Source organism: Zosterops lateralis, assembly GCF_965231275.1.
Source record: "Zosterops lateralis genome assembly, chromosome: 2".
Taxonomy (NCBI): Eukaryota; Metazoa; Chordata; class Aves; order Passeriformes; family Zosteropidae; genus Zosterops; species Zosterops lateralis.
The window spans coordinates 383,756-401,854 of record NC_139763.1 but is presented as its reverse complement, the minus strand read 5'-3'; the positions used below and the strand labels follow the sequence as shown (position 1 = coordinate 401,854).

The 18,099-nt window shown below is 55.5% G+C and overlaps 2 protein-coding genes and 1 long non-coding RNA gene across 6 annotated transcripts in view; all 3 read right to left on the bottom strand.

Moving 5' to 3' along the window:
- Positions 1-18,099, bottom strand: part of LOC310906530 — a 101,297-nt gene that overhangs the window by 67,500 nt on the left and 15,698 nt on the right. The window lies entirely within an intron of this gene.
- Positions 1,243-2,624, bottom strand: LOC310906529 (hemoglobin subunit beta-like). The gene is made up of 3 exons (XM_083855858.1): positions 2,478-2,624; positions 2,158-2,380; positions 1,243-1,399 (listed from the first exon to the last, which is right to left on the bottom strand). Exons 1-3 carry the CDS (start codon positions 2,567-2,569, stop codon positions 1,271-1,273), a joined length of 444 nt encoding a protein of 147 aa, XP_083711984.1. The 5' UTR covers positions 2,570-2,624; the 3' UTR covers positions 1,243-1,270.
- LOC310906527 (hemoglobin subunit rho) lies at positions 5,605-17,729 on the bottom strand. Of its 4 annotated transcripts, none has more exons than XM_083855856.1 (4): positions 17,711-17,729; positions 6,709-6,829; positions 6,399-6,621; positions 5,605-5,783 (listed from the first exon to the last, which is right to left on the bottom strand). In XM_083855856.1, the coding sequence occupies exons 2-4, from the start codon at positions 6,798-6,800 to the stop codon at positions 5,655-5,657; spliced, it is 444 nt and encodes a 147-aa protein (XP_083711982.1). In that variant the 5' UTR covers positions 6,801-6,829; positions 17,711-17,729; the 3' UTR covers positions 5,605-5,654. The 4 variants fall into 4 exon arrangements, with proteins under 4 accessions (XP_083711982.1, XP_083711979.1, XP_083711981.1 ...); XM_083855853.1 differs by lacking the exon at positions 17,711-17,729 and adding an exon at positions 9,628-9,646; XM_083855855.1 differs by lacking the exon at positions 17,711-17,729 and adding an exon at positions 9,412-9,559.

The following is an 18,099-nucleotide window of genomic DNA, read 5'->3' as shown; positions in this document are numbered from 1 at the left end:
CTGGGGGTGACACTGCTGGGGTGACACTGCTGGGGTGACACTGCTGGGGGTGACACTGCTGCGGTGACACTGCTGGGGTGGCACTGCTGGGATGGCACTGCTGGGGTGACACTGCTGGGGGTGACACTGCTGGGGTGGCACTGCTGGGGGTGACACTGCTGGGGGTGACACTGCTGGGGTGACACTGCTGGGGGTGACACTGCTGGGATGGCACTGCTGGGGTGACACTGCTGGGGGTGACACTGCTGGGGTGACACTGCTGGGGGTGACACTGCTGGGGGTGGCACTGCTGGGGTGACACTGCTGGGGTGACACTGCTGGGGGTGACACTGCTGGGGGTGGCACTGCTGGGGGTGACACTGCTGGGGTGGCACTGCTGGGGTGGCACTGCTGGGGTGACACTGCTGGGGTGACACTGCTGGGGGTGACACTGCTGGGGTGACACTGCTGGGGCAGCACTGCTGGGGGTGACACTGCTGGGGGTGACACTGCTGGGGTGGCACTGCTGGGGGTGACACTGCTGGGAGTGACACTGCTGGGGTGACACTGCTGAGGTGACACTGCTGGGGTGACACTGCTCCCCAGCCCTCTGCAGCCAACACTGTGGTGTTCCATGGAATGGCAGAATCCCAGACTGGTCTGGGCTGGAAGGGACCTTAAATCTCACCCAGCCCCAGCCCTGCCATGGCAGGGACACTTTCCACTAGCCCAGGTTTCTTCCCAATCCCATCCAACCCAGCCTTGATGGTTGTGTCTGTCACATTCTGTCTTTGATAATCTAAGAATAACAATGACTTTAAAAAAACCCCAAACCAATCCAACAAAACCCCACATGCAGGAAGCTCCAAGCTGTGGCCCCAGTCTCCCTGTCACTTCTCCCACTGCACATTTTTGTACAGTTCCACCCCTCTCACCCCGTGAAAACCTTAAAACATTAAACCAAACAACATAACCTGATGTCCCCAAAAAGTGCCAGAGTGTTTCTGTTTGCATTTTGTGGTGTTTATTTGGGTTTTGTCCTGAACATTCCCCTGGGATCTCCATCTTGGACAGCTTCACTTGCATGAACGAGATCCTGGCTCGTGTCATCCCATGTTTGTGACCATTTCCTCCTCCCCCAGCCCCCCTGTCCCTCCCTCCTCATCCCCAGAAGGAACCAGACATCTCCTGGTGGTGGAGCAGCTGCTGTTTATTTGGTGACGAGAGGCAGCAGACCCCGGGGAGGAGGATTCCCCAGGGGTGTCTCCAGGCAGGAGGGCTCTCCAGAGGCTCAGTGGTACTCGTGGGCCAGGGCGTGGGCCACCACACGGACCAGCTTCTGCCAGGCAGCCTGGCAGTCAGGAGTGAAGTCCTTGCCAAAGTGGGCGGCCAGGACGATGATCAGGGTGTCCCCCAGGAGCTGCAGGGCAGGGAGAAGAGGCCATCAGCTGAGGCTGCCCCTGCCTCCCTCCCCACCACCCCATCCGGACCTCTGGGGAGTTCACAGCAGAGCAGGGAGCGGGTAGATCTCAGATTTATCTCAGATTTATCTCAGGTTTATCTCAGGTTGATCTCAGATTTATCTCAGGTTGATCCCAGATTTATCTCAGATTTATCTCAGGTTGATCTCAGGTTGATGTCAGGTTTATCCTGACCCCGTGCAGGGCACCAGGCTCCTGTGGTCTGGTGTGCACTGGGATCCCTGGGGGTGCTGGTCCTCTGCCTGCTGTGCCCTGTCCTCCCTCGGCCTCTACTGAGTCCACCCCTTCACTGCCATCCCCCCCCACCCCCCCTGGCTGTCCCTGGGCTCAGGACCCTCCTGCCAAAGGAGCTGTGCCTTTTTTCCCTTCTGCTTTAACCACTCCCTCCCAGCCAAGCTCAGCTCTTCCCTCTAAATCCCATCTCAGTTCCTTCCCCTCTGCCTGCTCCAAGATGTTTGTTCTGACCAGGACACATTTGTCTCTGTATTTCTCCCCATTCCCCTCCCCTGCCTGGCTGCCTCCTCTCACAGCTCCCAGCCCCGTAATGATATGATTCTCCTTTCCCCTCCACTGCCCCCACCATCCACAGGCTCTTGGGCAACCCCAGGGTTTCTCTCGAGGTCTCACTGACTGTCAGCCCCCTTGAGACCCCCGAAGCCCCTGCAGAGCCCAGGCCCTCTGCCCAGCCCAGGCTCACCCTGAAGTTCTCGGGGTCCACGTGCAGCTTCTCACAGTGGAGTTTGCTCAGGGGAGCAAAACATTTCTTGATGCTGTCCAGGTTCTTGACGGCCTCCGAGAAGGAGGTGAGCACCTTCTTGCCATGGGCCTGCACCTTGGGGTTGCCAACGATGGCCGTGGGGCTGGACAGGTTCCCAAAGGAGGCAAAGAACCTCTGGGTCCAGGGGTAGACGATCAGCAGCCTGGGGGAGAGACACAGACACGGTCAGGCCAAGGCTCTCCCGTGGCTCGGGCAGTGGTTTCCCCGTGCAGGTGCAGCCCAGGAGGAGCTGGACTCACCTGGCCAGGGCCTCGCCGCCGCACTCGGCCACGTTGACCTTGCCCCAGAGGCCGGTGATGAGCTGCTTCTCCTCGGCTGTCCAGTGCACCATGGTGTCGGCTGGAGGGTTCCCTGAGCGATGCTGAGGGTTGGACGTGGCTCCTCAGGCTGCCCCAGGGATTTTTATACAGGGCTCGGGCTAATCTCAGCGCCGCTGCCGGGGGCTGGGGAGGGAGCGGGGCTGCACAGGGGGAGATAGCGGGGCTTGGACTCTGTCCAAGGGGGAGAGAGGCCCTTTCCCCCTCCAGCTGGGGTGGACAAGGATCCCCACAGCCCTGAGCACAGGTGGAGCTGCCGGCACGGCTCCAGCCCATGGGGGATTGCGGGGAGGGAACACCATCCCCTCCTGCCAGGGAATCCCTCAAGTGCTCTTTCCTCGTGGAATCCCAGACCTTAAAACTCATCCGGTGCCACCCCCTGCCATGGGCAGGGACACTTTTCACTGTCCCAGGTTTCTCCAGCTTGGCCTTGAGCACAGCCACAGCTTCCCTGGGCATCCTTGTGGCCCCTCCAGTGTCCCTGGGCACTCACCAGCTGACATAAGCTACAGACATGACTTTAAACTCCCCAGGAAAGAATTCCAAGGGCTTCTACATTTGGGGATCATTGACCCATGGAGAAATGTTAAGTGTGCTGCGCTGGGCTGGCCCAGAGGCTGTTTGCAGCTGTGGCCACTGGCCCACGACACCGTCGGTGACACGAGCTGCCAGTGGGGCACAGACAGCCCCAGGGTGAGCCTGGTCAGGACTGCACCAGCTCTGAGCAGCCCTGGGCCCTGTGAGACCTGGAAAATCCAAAGGCAAGCACAGCCCAGACAGTCCCAGCTTTGGGCTCACCCTGGTTCTTCATTAATTTTTATAAGAGGAGTTAATTTTAAGTCTGTTTTTAAATCCCCCGCTTTCTGCCTTGGAGGCAGCAGCCTGGCTGGGAGGTTTGGGGAGGTTTTGAGCTCCCAGCACAGGGATTGCCTGCTCAGGGAGCTCTCTGGGGACACAGGCTGGCAGGGGAAATGTTCCTCTCAGTGTGCTGAGCAGGGGCAGTTTCTGCAGAGTCAAAGGGAGATCTCCTTTCCCCCAGTGCAACCACACAGACAGTTCATTCCCAGCCAGTCCCCAGACAGAAAGCCAGACCCTGCTCTCAGCCTGGGATGGGTTTCACTATGCTCAGGACCCTTCCCTTGACCATCCTTCCAGCTGGTGTGGGTGGAAGATCTCCCAGCCCCTGGAATCACAGGATCATGGAATGGTTTGGGTTGGAAGGGATCTTGAAGATCATCTCATTCCACCCCCCCTGCCACAGGCAGGGAAGCTTCACCTGGACCAGGCTGCTCAAGCCTTGGCCACAAAATTGCCCCTTCCTTCTGGAGACAAACCATCCCACAGGCAGCTCCAGTGAGGGCCCCTCTGCCCCAAGCAGAGTTTCCTGGTCCCTGATTGCAGCAGTGTCCCCGCCAAGCTTTACAGAGCCCTTATCAACAGCTGTGGCATCTGTGCCCAGGCTCTGCTCTGGAGCCAGGCCAACCTCTGCTCTCCTCCAGAACCTGCAGGGCCTTGTGTCTTCACCCAGCACGTCCTGAGGGTGTCTTTGTTCCTGTTTTAAAATCCCAGAAGGTTTGGGTTGGGAGGGACCTCAAATCCCCCCCAGTGCCACCCCTGCCATGGCAGGGACACCTCCCACTGTCCCAATGTCCAGCCTGGCCTTGGGCACTGCCAGGGATCTGTCGCCCTAAATTTTCTTGTTTTCAAATGTTTGAATCTTTGCAGTGAAGATTCTCAGGCAGCTTCAAGAAAACAACATATATTTTTAGAATTTTTCTATTGTGTTTACATATTTGTCCTCTGAGAGGAGAAATACGATTGATGGTGATGTTCACCAAGGAGGTCAGAGAGGTGGGAATCTGTATTGCCAATCCTTTGATCAAAGTGTGTATTAGATGGAGTCAGAAAATAAAGATAGAGCTTTTCCTGCTTGACTTTCTGCTGCCTGCCTGGTTCCTTGTGTGTCGTGGACAGGGGGATCCTGCACCCAGGGCTCTCCTCTGCTCTCCTGGCCTGTTTCTGGGTTTGGAGGGCTGGTGGTGTTGTAACTTTGCTCTGTCACACCAGAGTGTCACTGGGAGAGTGGGACAGGCTGGCTCTGTGACACAGCCCTGTCACTGTCCCTGGCCCTGGACAACAGGGACATCCAGGTGCTGACCAGAGAGCAGGACACGCTCCACATCACCCCTGGGTGTGTCCATAGGAGAGGAGCACAGAATGGCCACAATGGGGACACTGAGATGAAGAGTCACTGCTGAGGTCCCTGGTCACTGCCCTGGGGGCTGGTTTGGGACAGCCCTGGGCACCCCCACAGGCCTGGGGTGCTGCTGGGTGCCCCCACCCTCCAGCTTTGAGGTTCTTGTTCAAATTCCACAGCTTTGAACTGGGACAGGGTGTTGAGGGTGGTCTCACCTCCTGCAATCCTGTTGAAATGCCCATTTGTGCTGGGTGAAAGGAGAAGCTGTGCTGCAGGGACTCAGATTTTGGGCTTTTTTTCCCTAATTCTTTTCCCCCAGCCCCTCAGGGCTGCCAGCAGGGCTGGACCTTTGCCTGCCTGGCTGTGCAAAACAGAGGGGTTAAGTGCAAATCCCTGCTCTGTCAGGAGAAAGGCAAAATATTTATTCCTAAATCGTGCAAAACAAAGAGTTTCATCATTCTGAGCTACCAACATGTCTCTCTTTTTTGCTTTTTAGGCTGTTCCTGGAAAAACATTGCTGAAAGATGCTCACATAGAATCTTTAAATTCTAATGAAAATATTTGCTTCCATTAAGCCAAAATGAGTAAAAAAGGCTCTGGCCCATCCTGTCTGAAAGCTGCCCTCATCCCCTGCTCTTGGGGTCTCACACATTTCAGATACCAAACTCTGCACCAGTTTTCATCACCGATGCAGAAAATGCTGTTGATCCACTCAACACACCAGTAGCAAACCATGGAGGGGTAAATTTCTGCCTAACCAGCCAATCTCCACCAATTTATACCCTTGCAAACACCCCAGGAGGAGAGGCCCCGGGCCCACAGGCAGCCCACAGAGACACGGAACACAAAGAATTCCAGAAAATGAGTTTTTTATTGCATGTCACAGATGCCCCTTTGAGGATCTAGTGGTACTTGCGGGCCAGGGCGTGGGCCACCAGCCCCACCAGCTTCTGCCACACGGCCTGGCAGGCAGGGGTGAAGTCTTTGGTGAAGTGTGAGGCCAGCACGACGATCAGGATGTCACCCAGGAGCTGCAGAGGGCAAAGCAAGAGGGAGATCAGGTCAGCAGGGTGCTGGGCACCCCCTCACCCTGCACAGCACCCCAGGGCCAGGGTCCCCAGTGGGTGCTGGGGCTTGGCCAGGGAAGGTGTGTCAGCTGCAGGACAAGAACCCCGTGCTGGCCGTGGGCAGCACCATCCAGCTGCTCCATCTCTGCTGCCTCTCACATCCTCCAGCCTCTGGACATTTCTCTGCCTTTCCTTTTTCTGCTGTGAAACCCCTCACCTCCCTCAGCTGAGGCTCCATGTGAGCTGCACCTTCTGTATCCCCAAAGCCAGGTTTAAACAGAGGCTGAAGCAGAGACAAGCACCCTGCTCCTTTTCTCCAGCCCTGCCTGCACAAGCCACCAGAGTTATAGAGAATCTCCCTGTGTTTGTCACCAACTTTGTCCTTGCAGCCCAGAGCCCAGTATTACCCTGCATTATTGAATTCCCAACTTTCCCATTGCCCCCCAGTTCCCACTCCAGTTATCCACATCCTGTTTGGTGACTAAAACACAAATTATTGTTGCCTGTCCGAAATCCCCCAGGCACTGAGGGGCTCTGGGGAAGGAGAGACAAGGGGGTAAAACTCCAAACACAGCTCACCCTGAAGTTCTCGGGGTCCACGTGCAGCTTGTCGCAGTGCAGCTCCGACAGCTTGGAGTAGGTGCCCTTGAGGTTGTCCAGGTTCTTGATGGCCTCTCCGAAGGAGGTGAGCACCTTCTTGCCGTGGGCGCGCACCTTGGGGTTGCCGACGATGGCCGTGGGGCTGGACAGGTTCCCAAAGGTGTCAAAGAACCTCTGGGTCCAGGGGTAGACGATCAGCAGCCTGGGGACAGACACACAGACACACACAGACACGTCTCAGGCCGTGCCCAGGGTGGGCTCCCTGGGGTGGGCTCGGGGCTGGACTCACCTGGCCAGAGCCTCGGCACCACATTCCTCCACGTTGACCTTGCCCCAGAGGCTGGTGATGAGCTGCTTCTCCTCGGCTGTCCAGTGCACCATGGTGGGGCTGGTGGGGCTGCTGTGCTGGGCTGCGGGAGGACACGGAGCTGAGCTGAGCCCAGACCCTGCTGGGCTTTTATCCCCCCAGCCCGGCCCCTCCCAGCGCTGGGGTGGGTGGGGGTCCCGGGGGTCGGGCTGTCCGTGCACTGGTCACTCTGCTCCGAGGTGTGGTCTTCGAGGAAAGCCCTGGGAGGCCCTTAACAAACCAGCTCAGGACCCTCTTATCTCCCTCTCCTTCGGCCCTGGGTGCCTGCTCCCCACAGGCGTGGACATCCCACCCATCCCTGCACAGGCACAGACCCCTCAGGGGTTGGGATCAGGGAATTGTCTGGGTTGAGAAGTGTAGGGGCATCCCTGGAGGGCAGGGAGAGGGAACTCTGCAGAGCTGAAATGTTCTAGAAGCACGGGGGGTTATTGCAAGGGTTGGGGGTAAAAAGGGCTTTGCCTTCAGCCACCAGCCTGGGCTGGAGGGAACCCCAAAGAGAGAGGGGGAGAGAGGGTATGAGATACAGGAGATAAAAAAGCTAAGAGAGGTAAGAGAGAGGCAGAAGATGTAGAAGAGCAAGAGGGCAAGAGAGCAAGAGAGAGCAAGAGGACCTCATTACAATCCATTCCATCTCCTTTTGTGTTGAATATTCTAATTTACAGTGACCAACCAGCACAAGATACAAACCCTACAGACTTTGCCTGCAGCCCATGAGAACTGCTCTATCACCACATCATCCTGTATTCTCAACTCTAAAGAGACTTTTCTTATCCACCTTTTCCCTGATGCCTTGGCAGGGTGGAGAGGGGCTGCACCCTTGGGTCCTTTCATTTTCTGTCCTTCCACCCATCTCCAGCTCATCCCCGTCTTCCTGCCTGCCATGATCACACCTCAGAGCTGCCCTTCATTTCTATTTCCCTCACAAGTTTTACATCTCCAGTATTTCATACTGGATAATCATATCCACAAGCCCTTCCTGTCCCATCTTTCCCAACAGGGAAGGGCTTTAAAGCTCATCCATGCCATGGACAGGGCACCTTCCACTATCCCAGGTCGCTCCAAGCCCTGTCCAGGCTGGCCTGGGACAGTGGCAGGGCTGGTGCCAGTGAAGCAGAGGTCACTCCTCATCTCCAGCTTTCCAGGAACCCCCGTGTGGGGGTCCAGGGTGGGCTGTGAACAGGCTCCTCTGCCCTGTCCATGTGTGCCCAGGGGAGCCCCTCTGTGCTCTCTCCCTATTGGGAATTCAAATATTTGCACAAAATCAGCAGGACCCTGCAATGTCACAGCCTGATCAGCAACATCCATCACCACCAGGTCCAGGTCTGGCTGGAGGCTTTTGTTTGGCTCTGGCTGTCACCTGCACTGGTGTTTTCCTGGTTTCCAGGCCTCCAGAGAACCTCCTGTGCTCAGAAAGGCAAAGCCAGGATGGTTGAGGTGTCAGGACAAAACCATGGGCACTGGAATTGTTCCAGGCCAGGCTGGATGGGGCTTGGAAAAACCTGGGAGAGTTAAATGTGTCCCTGCCCATAGCAGAGAGCTGGAAATGGTTGATTATCCAGCCCAAACCATTCCATGGTTCTTTGGCTCTGTCTGTGGGCAGTTAAAGTCTCATCCAGACCTCTGAAATCATCCAGTTACAGACTGATACTGGTCTATTGATCTGAGAAGGCTGGAGAGCGACTTTTTACATGGGAAGGCAGAAATAGGACACAAAGAATGGCTTCACATTGACAGAGGGCAGGGCTGGGTGGGATCTGGGGCAGGAATTGTTCCCTGGCAGGGTGGGCAGGGCTGGCACAGCTGTGGCTGCCCCTGGATCCCTGGTCTCGAGTTGGTTTTCTCACCCCAGATTCAGGTTGTCTAAAGTCCTTGGCCTCTAAAAGCCCCGAGTCACGTTGGTATAAAAAAGCAGAGTCTTCAAGGTTCTGTTTTCTGGTTTCTCATGATGTTTATTATTTGATATCTCAGAGTTTTCTCTCTCCCAGCCGAGGTCTGGGCAGGGCTGGGCCATGAGGGGACGGCCCCCGATGGGGTCACCTCACATTGATACAGATAACCACGGGTGGGGTATTTACAATTTCACACCAATGCCCAGGGCTCACACTAAAAGGGTCATTTCTGCTCTGAGCCAACCCACTGTCACTGCCCTGTGCCATCACCACCCCAGGGGATGGAGGGCGGGGGAGAAGGAGAGGGACACGAGGCACCACCCAAATCCCACCGTCCTGTCCCCCATTTACCTCTATTCTATGAACCCCAAAACTACTGAATTTTGCATCTTCTGCTGTGCTAAACTACTGTTTTCACTTCCTGGTGATTTGCAATTCCTCTCCTTGTGCTGGAAGTTTCTCCCATGGGCTGAGATCAAACCCAGTGTTTTCCTGGGCTGTGCCAAGGTCTCCAACCCCCCTGGACCAGCTCCACACCCCCTGCCCAGGGCTCAAATTCCCTTTCCTGGGTCCCGGGTCATCCAAAGGGATGTCCTGGACTCCAACACCTGGCAGTGCCCAAGGCCAGGCTGGACACTGGGGACAGTGGGAGGTGTCCCTGCCATGGCAGGGGGGGCACTGGGGGAGGTTTAAGGTCCCTCCCAGCCCAAACCAGTCTGGCACTCTGTGATCTCACTGGAGACAGTGGCACCAGCCCATCACCAGGATCCACTGGGGGATTCACATCTGCAGTCACATTTCAGCTGCTCCCCAGAGGGTTCTATGAGACATCATGAATTGTTTCCGTGCCTGGGCCGTGGGAGAGGCCCCTGCAGCAGCCCCGGGCAGGCTCTGATAGCCGGGCACTGGGGCTGTGTGGGGCAGATAAAGCTATCTGCCCCCTGCTCCTCACCTGCAGGGCCCAGCCACGACACACCCGGGGCCTCTACAGGGATCTGAGAGCTCCAGAAGCTGTCCAAACTCATCCCACGCGGCTACAAAGAGCCTGATGGAATTTGTGAATGTGTGTGAATGTGTGAATTTTTTTAGCCCCAATTCCCCAGGCAGACGTTCCCACCACGTGGCAGCTGCTGGCCCAGCTGGGGACAGCAAGGAACAACCTCAGTGGCCTCTGCATTTATTGCTCCTCTGCAGCCTCAATTCCCTGGCATTGAAATTAAAACCCAGGCTGCATCTGGGGCTGCTCTTAGCAATGCCCTGGCCCCGTCTCTGATGGGAGATTCATTTTCAGCTCTGCCAGGCTGAACTTTAAAAGGGAAAAGATAATGAATGATGATTTTTTTTTTTTTTTTTTCTGCAGCATCTGAACCAGCAGCAGGGGGTTGCTCAGGGAGGAGAAGCAGGAGGGTCAGCCTGGGACAGGCAGGGCGACATCAAACACAGAGGTTGGAGGGGAGTGTTATCTGCAGCATTAATATTATTTTTAAAATGTGGTTAAATTTTAAATGCTGGGTTTCTGGGGTCTGTTGAGAACAGAGAGAGACGTGGCTTGTGGTGAGAATTTTGCAGGCCTGGACCCACACTGTGACCCACCAGGGTCTGGTTTTGCTGGTGTGGGAGCAGGATGATTCTCATGGATGTAACCATGGCCATAAAGAGCTGAGGGGGAAGGAGGAAGGCAGAGGAAACAGGAGGGAGAGAGGCAGAAATAATTTTCATTCAGACAGGCCCATTTCACGCTGCTCTCCTGTATTGATCCCTTTAATGGGTGGTTTTATCCCCACAACAGCTCTTTAACCTCTAAATCCCTCCAGATGGGCACAACAGCAGAGGAAAAACAGCAGGTGAATCAGCCACTTAATTGGATTAGGGTCTGTGCATGGGGAGAGTCTGTCCTGGCAATGAATGGCCTTTTGCAGCCACTCTGTAAATTGATTAATTTTATATCCCTTAGTTCAGCCTGTCCTGCCCCACAGCTCCCACTGGCCCAGTCTGGCCAGGCTGGGACTGGTGCCTTGGAGGTCACAGGTGATTTCCCACCACCACAGACAAACACTAAGGGGTGCTGGGATGGGGCTTGGGGCAGCAGGGGGTACCAAAAACCCCTGGGAAAACATGGGACAAGGCCTGGAGGGACAGGACACAGGGAATGGCTTCAAATTAGGATTTGATGGGATCTGGGGCAGGAATTGTTCCCTGGCAGGGCTGGAGCCCCTCTGGAGCCAGGCTGAGAGAGCTGGGGGTGCTCCCCTGGAGAGGAGAAGCTCCAGGGAGAGCTCAGAGCACCTCAAGGGGCTCCAGGAGAGCTGCAGAGGGACTGGGGACAAGGGATGGAGGGACAGGACACAGGGAATGGCTTCAGAGTAGGATTTGATGGGATCTTGGGCAGGAATTGTTCCCTGGCAGGGTGGGCAGGCCCTGGCACAGAGCAAAGCCAGATGCTCCCAGACTTTAGTGAAAGGGGCAGAGCAGCTGCCCTAAACCCATCCAGGACGTGGGTCAGGGATGAATCCCGGGAAATGCAGAGTGGGTCTGGATCAGCAGAGTTTGCACAGTTTTCCCTGGCTGGGACTGGGTGTTGGCTGAACATGGTGGAAAAGAATTTCTGGAAATGCAGGGTTTTTCGTTAGAAGGGACCCCACAGAGGGCAGAGCTGTGGGGGCTCCACAGTGGAGACTCCAGGCAGTTTTAGAATAGAGAGTTGGGTGTCATCTCCACAAGGAGAGTTGTCTCTTTCAGCCCCAGGCCTTCCATTCTCAGCACAAACACGTTCCTATTTATTTCTCTGCTGTAACAATCAGGGGAAGTGCAGTGGATGTTAAAGGAATTCCTCTCTGCCCCTAACAAAGTTCTCTCATTTCGGGATCCAGATTTAACCCCTGGTATCTTTCAGGGTTAAGATCCTTTACCCCTTGCTCTGACTGCTCCAGCTTGACCTTTGTGCTGTGTAGTTACAGAAACATGGAGTATCCTGAGCTGAAGGGACACAATCCCTGAATCCCTGAGGCTGGAAAAGCCCTCCCAGAACATCCCAGCTGTGCCCACCTTGTCCCCAGGGCAGAGCTCTGAGTGCCACCTCCAGGTGACACCTCCAGGGATGGGCACTCCAAAGCTCCCTGGGCAGCCCCTGCCAAGGCCTGAGCCCCCTTTCCATGGGGAAATTCCTGCTGGAAAAGGCCCTACAAGGACCATTGTGTGTCCAGCTTCTGGCCCTGCACAGGGCCACCCCAAGAATCCCAACACGGGCCTCACTTCTGATACAAACAGGTTTTAATTGATTTGGAGCCTTTCACAGCTTAATTTTATAGGAAATCTCCTGGGTCTGGAATGTGGGTCCTGGGGTGTTGGGAAAGAAGGGACAGGAAGGACTTATGGATATGACTGCATGGTAAGAAATACTGCAGATATAAAACCTGTGAGTGAAATAGGAATGAAAGCCAGTTTGGAGATGTGAGCATGGCAGGCAGGAAGACGGGGATGAGCTGGAGACAGGAAAACAAAAGACAAGAATGTTGCCTTTCCACCTTGGCAAAGACATCCGGGAACAAGGGCATGAGAAAGGAGTCTGTAGAGTTTAGAATATAAAATGACATGGTGATGTAGTAGTTCTCACAGGCTGCAGGCAAAGTCTGTAGGTTTTGTATCTCACGCCGGTTGGTCACTGTAAATTAGAATATTCAACACAAAAAGAGATGGAATGGATTGGAACAAGGGGATCGCTCTCTTGTCCTGGCTCTCCTCCCTTTTGCCCTCACCTCTCTCCTCTGGCCCTCTCACCCTCTTCCCTCACCTCTCTTGGCCCATCCCCTCTCCTCTCTCTCCCCTCACTTGCTCCTGTTTTCTCCCCACGTTTTTCCCCTGCTCCTGCCCCGTTTTTCCCCCTGAGCTCTCTTCTCTCTCTCTCTCCCCATTCTCTCTTTAGGGCTTTGCTCCAGCCCAGGCTGGTGGCTGAAGGCAAAGCCCTCTTTACCCACCACCCTTGGAATAATAAACCCCCGTGTTTCTAGAACATCTCAGCTCTGCAGAGTTCCTTGTCCCTGCCATCCACGGAAAAATTTCTACAGCATCTCTCAGCACAGCAGGGAGAGCCAGCCCCTGAGCCCTGGGCTGGGGGGGACACTGGGGGGGACACTGGGGGGACCCTGGGGGGGACATTGGGGGGGACACTGGGGGGACACTGGGGGGGACACTGAGGGGACACTGGGGGGACACTGGGGGGGACAGCTCCAGCTCCAGCTCCAGCTCCAGGCAGGGACACGGCCGGGGGGCACAGGGGAGGGCAGGGATAACGGGCTGAGGGAGCAGAGGGGTTTACAGCTGTCCCGGCCCCGCAGGGCTCGGTGCTGGCCCAGCCCGGAGCACTCAGAGCTATCAGCGGGACCCCCGCCCTGCCGCCCCTATCGCCCCTATCGCCTCCGGCAGCCCCGCGCCCCTCCCCGGCTGCAGCCCCGGATAAGCCCGGCCCGGGTGGCTCAGGCTGTGTGTGCTGTGCCCCAGGGCTGGGGGACACCAGGAGGGTCAGTCCAGGGCTGGGGGACATGGGGCGGGTCAGTTCAGGGGTCAGTCCAGGGGTCAGTCCAGGGCTGGGGGACATGGGGAGGGTCAGTCCAGGGCTGGGGGACACTGGGAGGGTCAGCACAGGGGTCAGTCCAGGGGTCAGTCCAGGGCTGGGGGACACTGGGAGGGTCAGCACAGGGGTCAGTCCAGGGGTCAGTCCAGGGCTGGGGGACACGGGGATGGTCAGTCCAGGGGTCAGTCCAGGGTTGGGGACATGAGGAGGGTCAGCCCAGGGGAGGGTCAGCCCAGGGGCTGCACGGCTGCAGGGACAGACAGACAGACACATCTCCATCCTCACATCAGTCACACCAGCTGCGGTTCTGCTGTGGAATCCTGGAATGGAAGAGACCTTAAAACTCCCCCTTTCCCACCCCTGCCATGGCAGGGACACCTCCCACTGTCCCCAGTGTCCAACCTGGCCTTGGGCACTGCCAGGGATCCAGGGGCAGCCACAGCAAATCTGGGCACCCTGTGCCAGGGCCTGCCCACCCTGCCAGGGAACAATTCCTGCCCCAGATCCCATCAAATCCTACTCTGAAGCCATTCCCTGTGTCCTGTCCCTCCATCCCTTGTCCCCAGTCCCTCTCCAGCTCTCCTGGAGCCCCTTCAGGCCCTGCCAGGGGCTCTGAGCTCTCCCTGGAGCTTCTCCTCTCCTGCCCCTGGGGTACACTGAGTTTTCCTCTCGTGTTTTTCTCTCAGGGCAAGTGGCAGCTGTTAAAGGACTGGGGTTCAGGGTCTCCTCCATCCCTGGTGCCCACAGGCAGGATTCACAGCAGGACAAAATGTGAAGCAGCACACAGGCCAGGAGGGTGGGAGAGGACTGTCCTCTCCCCTTCCCTCTTCCCCTGTAGCCCTGGGGCTGCTCCTCCATCCCCTGCCCCATGGGGCTGCTCCTCCATCCCCTGTAGCCATGGGGCTGTTCCCCCATCCCCTGCCCCATGGGGCTGCTCCTCCATCCCATCCCCTGTGGCCATGGGGCTGCTCTCCCCATCCCCAGAGCTCCCCTGCCCTGTGAGCACCGAGGGAGCCCAGGGTTCCGTGCACAGGCTGAGCCAAGAATGTGCTGCAGGAAAAGCACCTGAAAAAAGCACCTGAAAATCTTGGTTGTAGCTGTGCTGGCAGCAGAGAGTGCAGGGCAGGTCATAAATGCTATTTATTTAGGTCATAAATGTTATTTATTTATTTGTTTGTTTGTTTATATATATATATATAAATATAAATTTATATTTGTTATTTATTTAGATTATTTATTTGTTTATTTAGTTTATTTATTTATTTATTTATTTATTTATTTATTTTAAATGTTTATTTATTTCCCTCAGACAGGTGAACCCCAGGCCCCTCAGCAAGGTCCTGGCTCTCAGCAAGGCTCCAGCATCCCTTGTCCCAGGAGAGCTCCGAGGGATGTCCCCAGTGCTGCCAGCACTGCACCTGCCACAGGCTGAGCTGGCTCTGCCTCTCCCTGCCCTGCAGAGGGTTCTCTTCCTCACAGACCTCCCCACAAAGCCCCAGCAGTGTGTGGGAACCAGGGGAGCTGTCCCAGACCTCTCAGCCCTGGGGCACCTGGCAGGAAAAGGTTTCCCGTGTGCGAGGATTGGCTCCAGGGGCATCCGTGACTTACAGGGACAAGGTGCTCTGCACACCTGAGATATTCTAGAATATGTGGGTTTATTGCAGGGCCGTGGGTAGAAAGGGCTTTGCCTTCAGCCACCAGCCTGGGCTGGAGGGAAGGGCCAGAGAGAGAAGGAGAGAGAGCAAGAGGGTTTGGGCTGAGGAGAGGGGAGAGAGAGAGCAAGGGGCAGGGTCAGAGTGCAGGGGGAAGAGAGCAGAGGTGAGAGCAGGGAAAGGAGAGCCAGGTCCTGGTTCCAATCCATTCCATCTCCTTTTGTGATGAATATTCTAATTTACAGTGACCAACCAATACAAGACACAAAATCCTATAGAATCTCCACACAGCCTATAAGAACTACTACATCACCATGTGTTATATTTTAAACTCTAAAAACTCCTCTTTAGACTTTTCTGTTTTGCTGCGTTGACCTTTGGATCCCTCAGGCAGCAGAAGGGGATTGTTCAATCCAAAGGGATTCTCCTCCAGCTGCCCAGGCTGTTGTCTTCAGGTTATATGGTCACTAAAACTCGGTATCCTACAACTCAAAGTAACCTTTCATTTCAATTTTGATTACAGGTTTCATATTTTCAGAATCTTTTGCTCAGCAATCATATTTATAAGGTTTCCCTGATTCATCTTTCCCAACACCGCACCAAGTCAGGCAAGGACTTTTCTCCTCCTGCTCGTGGCGTGGGACCAGCTGGGCCAGGAACGTCTTTGATGGGTCTTGTTGTGCCCTCACAGCCTTTAAACTGGCAGTGGATGGAGCCAGAGCTGTTCCTGTGCTGGGTTTGGGAGGGCAGACCTGCCCTGGCTCCAGATGTGACCCCAACCTGCCACCAGCCTCTTCCTCAAGTGGCTCTGACAATGGGGTGGAACCTGGGGAAATCCCCCTGAGGGGTTGTTTGGGGGCTGGAGGAAGCTCCCCCTGCCCCAGGTGAGGCACTGAACCTCGGGGCAGCCCTTGGCAGAGCCTCTCCCAGTGCCCAGACAGAGCAGGGGTTTATCCCAGCTCTCAGTGGTCCCTGGGCTTGAGGGGGAGTCAGGGCTGGCCTGGAATCCTCATTTATTCTCCTCAGCTCTGCCCAGCTCCAGGCACTGTGGGGGCTATTTCACACCCACACAGAGGACGAGCAGGCAGTAGCAGGTCAAACATGGAAAGCTTCTTTATTTTCTGACTCCATCAACTTATATACACTTTATACAAAAGCCAAGGATTGGCTAAAAAAGGGGTACGACATCATGGACCTCATTGGTCACTCTGACCATTAACCAAGTCCTCCTCTCAGAGAAGAGCTATGTAAATACACAGATAATTTTTAAAAACACATATAGTTTACATCCAGCTCCGTGAGAATTATTCTGCAAAGATTCAAACACTCGAAAGCAAGAGAATTCAGGGCAACAAGGCACCGTTTGGGGAGCCCTAAACAGCAGCTGTGTTGGGAAAGAGGGGACAGGAAGGACTCATGGATATGACTGCATGGTAAGAAATACTGTAGATGTAAAACCTGTGAGTGAAATAGGAATGAAAGCCAGTTTGGAGATGTGAGCATGGCAGGCAGGAAGACGGGGATGAGCTGGAGACAGGAAAACAAAAGACAAGAATGTTGCCTTTCCACCTTGGCAAAGACATCCGGGAACAAGGGCATGAGAAAGGAGTCTGTAGAGTTTAGAATATAAAATGACATGGTGATGTAGCAGTTCTCACAGGCTGCAGGCAAAGTCTGTAGGTTTTGTATCTCACGCCGGTTGGTCACTGTAAATTAGAATATTCAACACAAAAAGAGAGAGAATGGATTGGAACAAGGGGATCGCTCACTTGTCCTGGCTCTCCTCCCTTTTGCCCTCACCTCTCTCCTCTGGCCCTCTCACCCTCTTCCCTCACCTCTCTTGGCCCATCCCCTCTCCTCTCTCTCACCTCTCTTGCTCCTGTTTTCTCCCCACGTTTTTCCCCTGCTCCTGCCCCGTTTTTCCCCCTGAGCTCTCTTCTCTCTCTCTCTCCCCATTCTCTCTTTAGGGCTTTGCTCCAGCCCAGGCTGGTGGCTGAAGGCAAAGCCCTCTTTACCCACCACCCTTGGAATAATAAACCCCCGTGTTTCTAGAACATCTCAGCTCTGCAGAGCTCCTTGTCCCTGCCGTCCACAGAAATATTTCTACACAGCTGAGCTGGGGTGGGCTCAGGGCAGGGCCCACAGACCCCGTTACACCCCAGCCCAGGGGATGCTTTTGGTGGGGGCTCCTGTTCCCCTCCCCAGGCAGAAAGGGAGCCCTGAGAGCAGGGCCAGGGGCGGGGTCAGCTCAGGGTGAGGGGTCTCTGCCCCACTGCTCCCTGCAGTTCATGGGATGTTTATGGGCTCCCCCATCACACCCCACACTGGTGGGGTGAGTTTGCAGAGGCTCAGGGTGCTGAGTCACGGTGCTGGCCCCAGCCTGGCCGTGCTGGGGGCTGATAACGGGGCCGCACAAACAGGAGCCCTGTGGGCACTGATAAGGCACCCCCTGGCCCCAGGGCAGAGCCCCCTTTCTGCTGAGTCAGACTCTGACACAGCAGAAAACATTTCTGCTGAGCCAGGGTGGCAGCTGAGGGAAAACAGGCAGATTTTTAAATTTATTGTTTATTTTTCTTAGCAGGAGGGCAGGTGGGGCTGCTGGCTCCTGGGGCAGTGAGGGGCTCAGGACCCTCCTGGCTGTGGGGCAGAGCCCGGGGCAGGCTCAGGAGATCCTCATTTCTCTGTGATTGACGGAGAGACGGGGAGACTGACCATGATCAGAATCCGGTTTTACTCAGGTTTTCCAAGAACTTATACACCGTTTCAGTGAGGTTAATAATTTCTACTACAACAATTAGGTGAAAAGATCATACAAACAACTCATACATTTTTCAACATATCCATGTAGGGGGTTGATTGAATCTTCTTCTCCTGAGCAGGTTTCTAATCCCACCTTCTCATGAGCTCAAAGTTCTGTTTGCTCTTTCCAGGGCATCCCAGTCACCGGACTAAATATATTAATTAAGTCTGTCTCACTCTGGTGAATCCCCACACTCATTCCCACAGGGGAGTTGGGACAGTCCTGAGATCCACCCCTCTCCATCCTCCCTGTGCTGCCCTGGGGGAGGCTGTGTGAGGTGCCACCGCTGCTGGAACCTTTCCTGTCTCCCTAAGAGAGGGAATTCCACACCTTGTCCTCCTCCCAGAGAACAGCTCCAGGGGATTCTCCCTGCCCCCCCTGCTCCCCCCCCCAGGCAGAGCT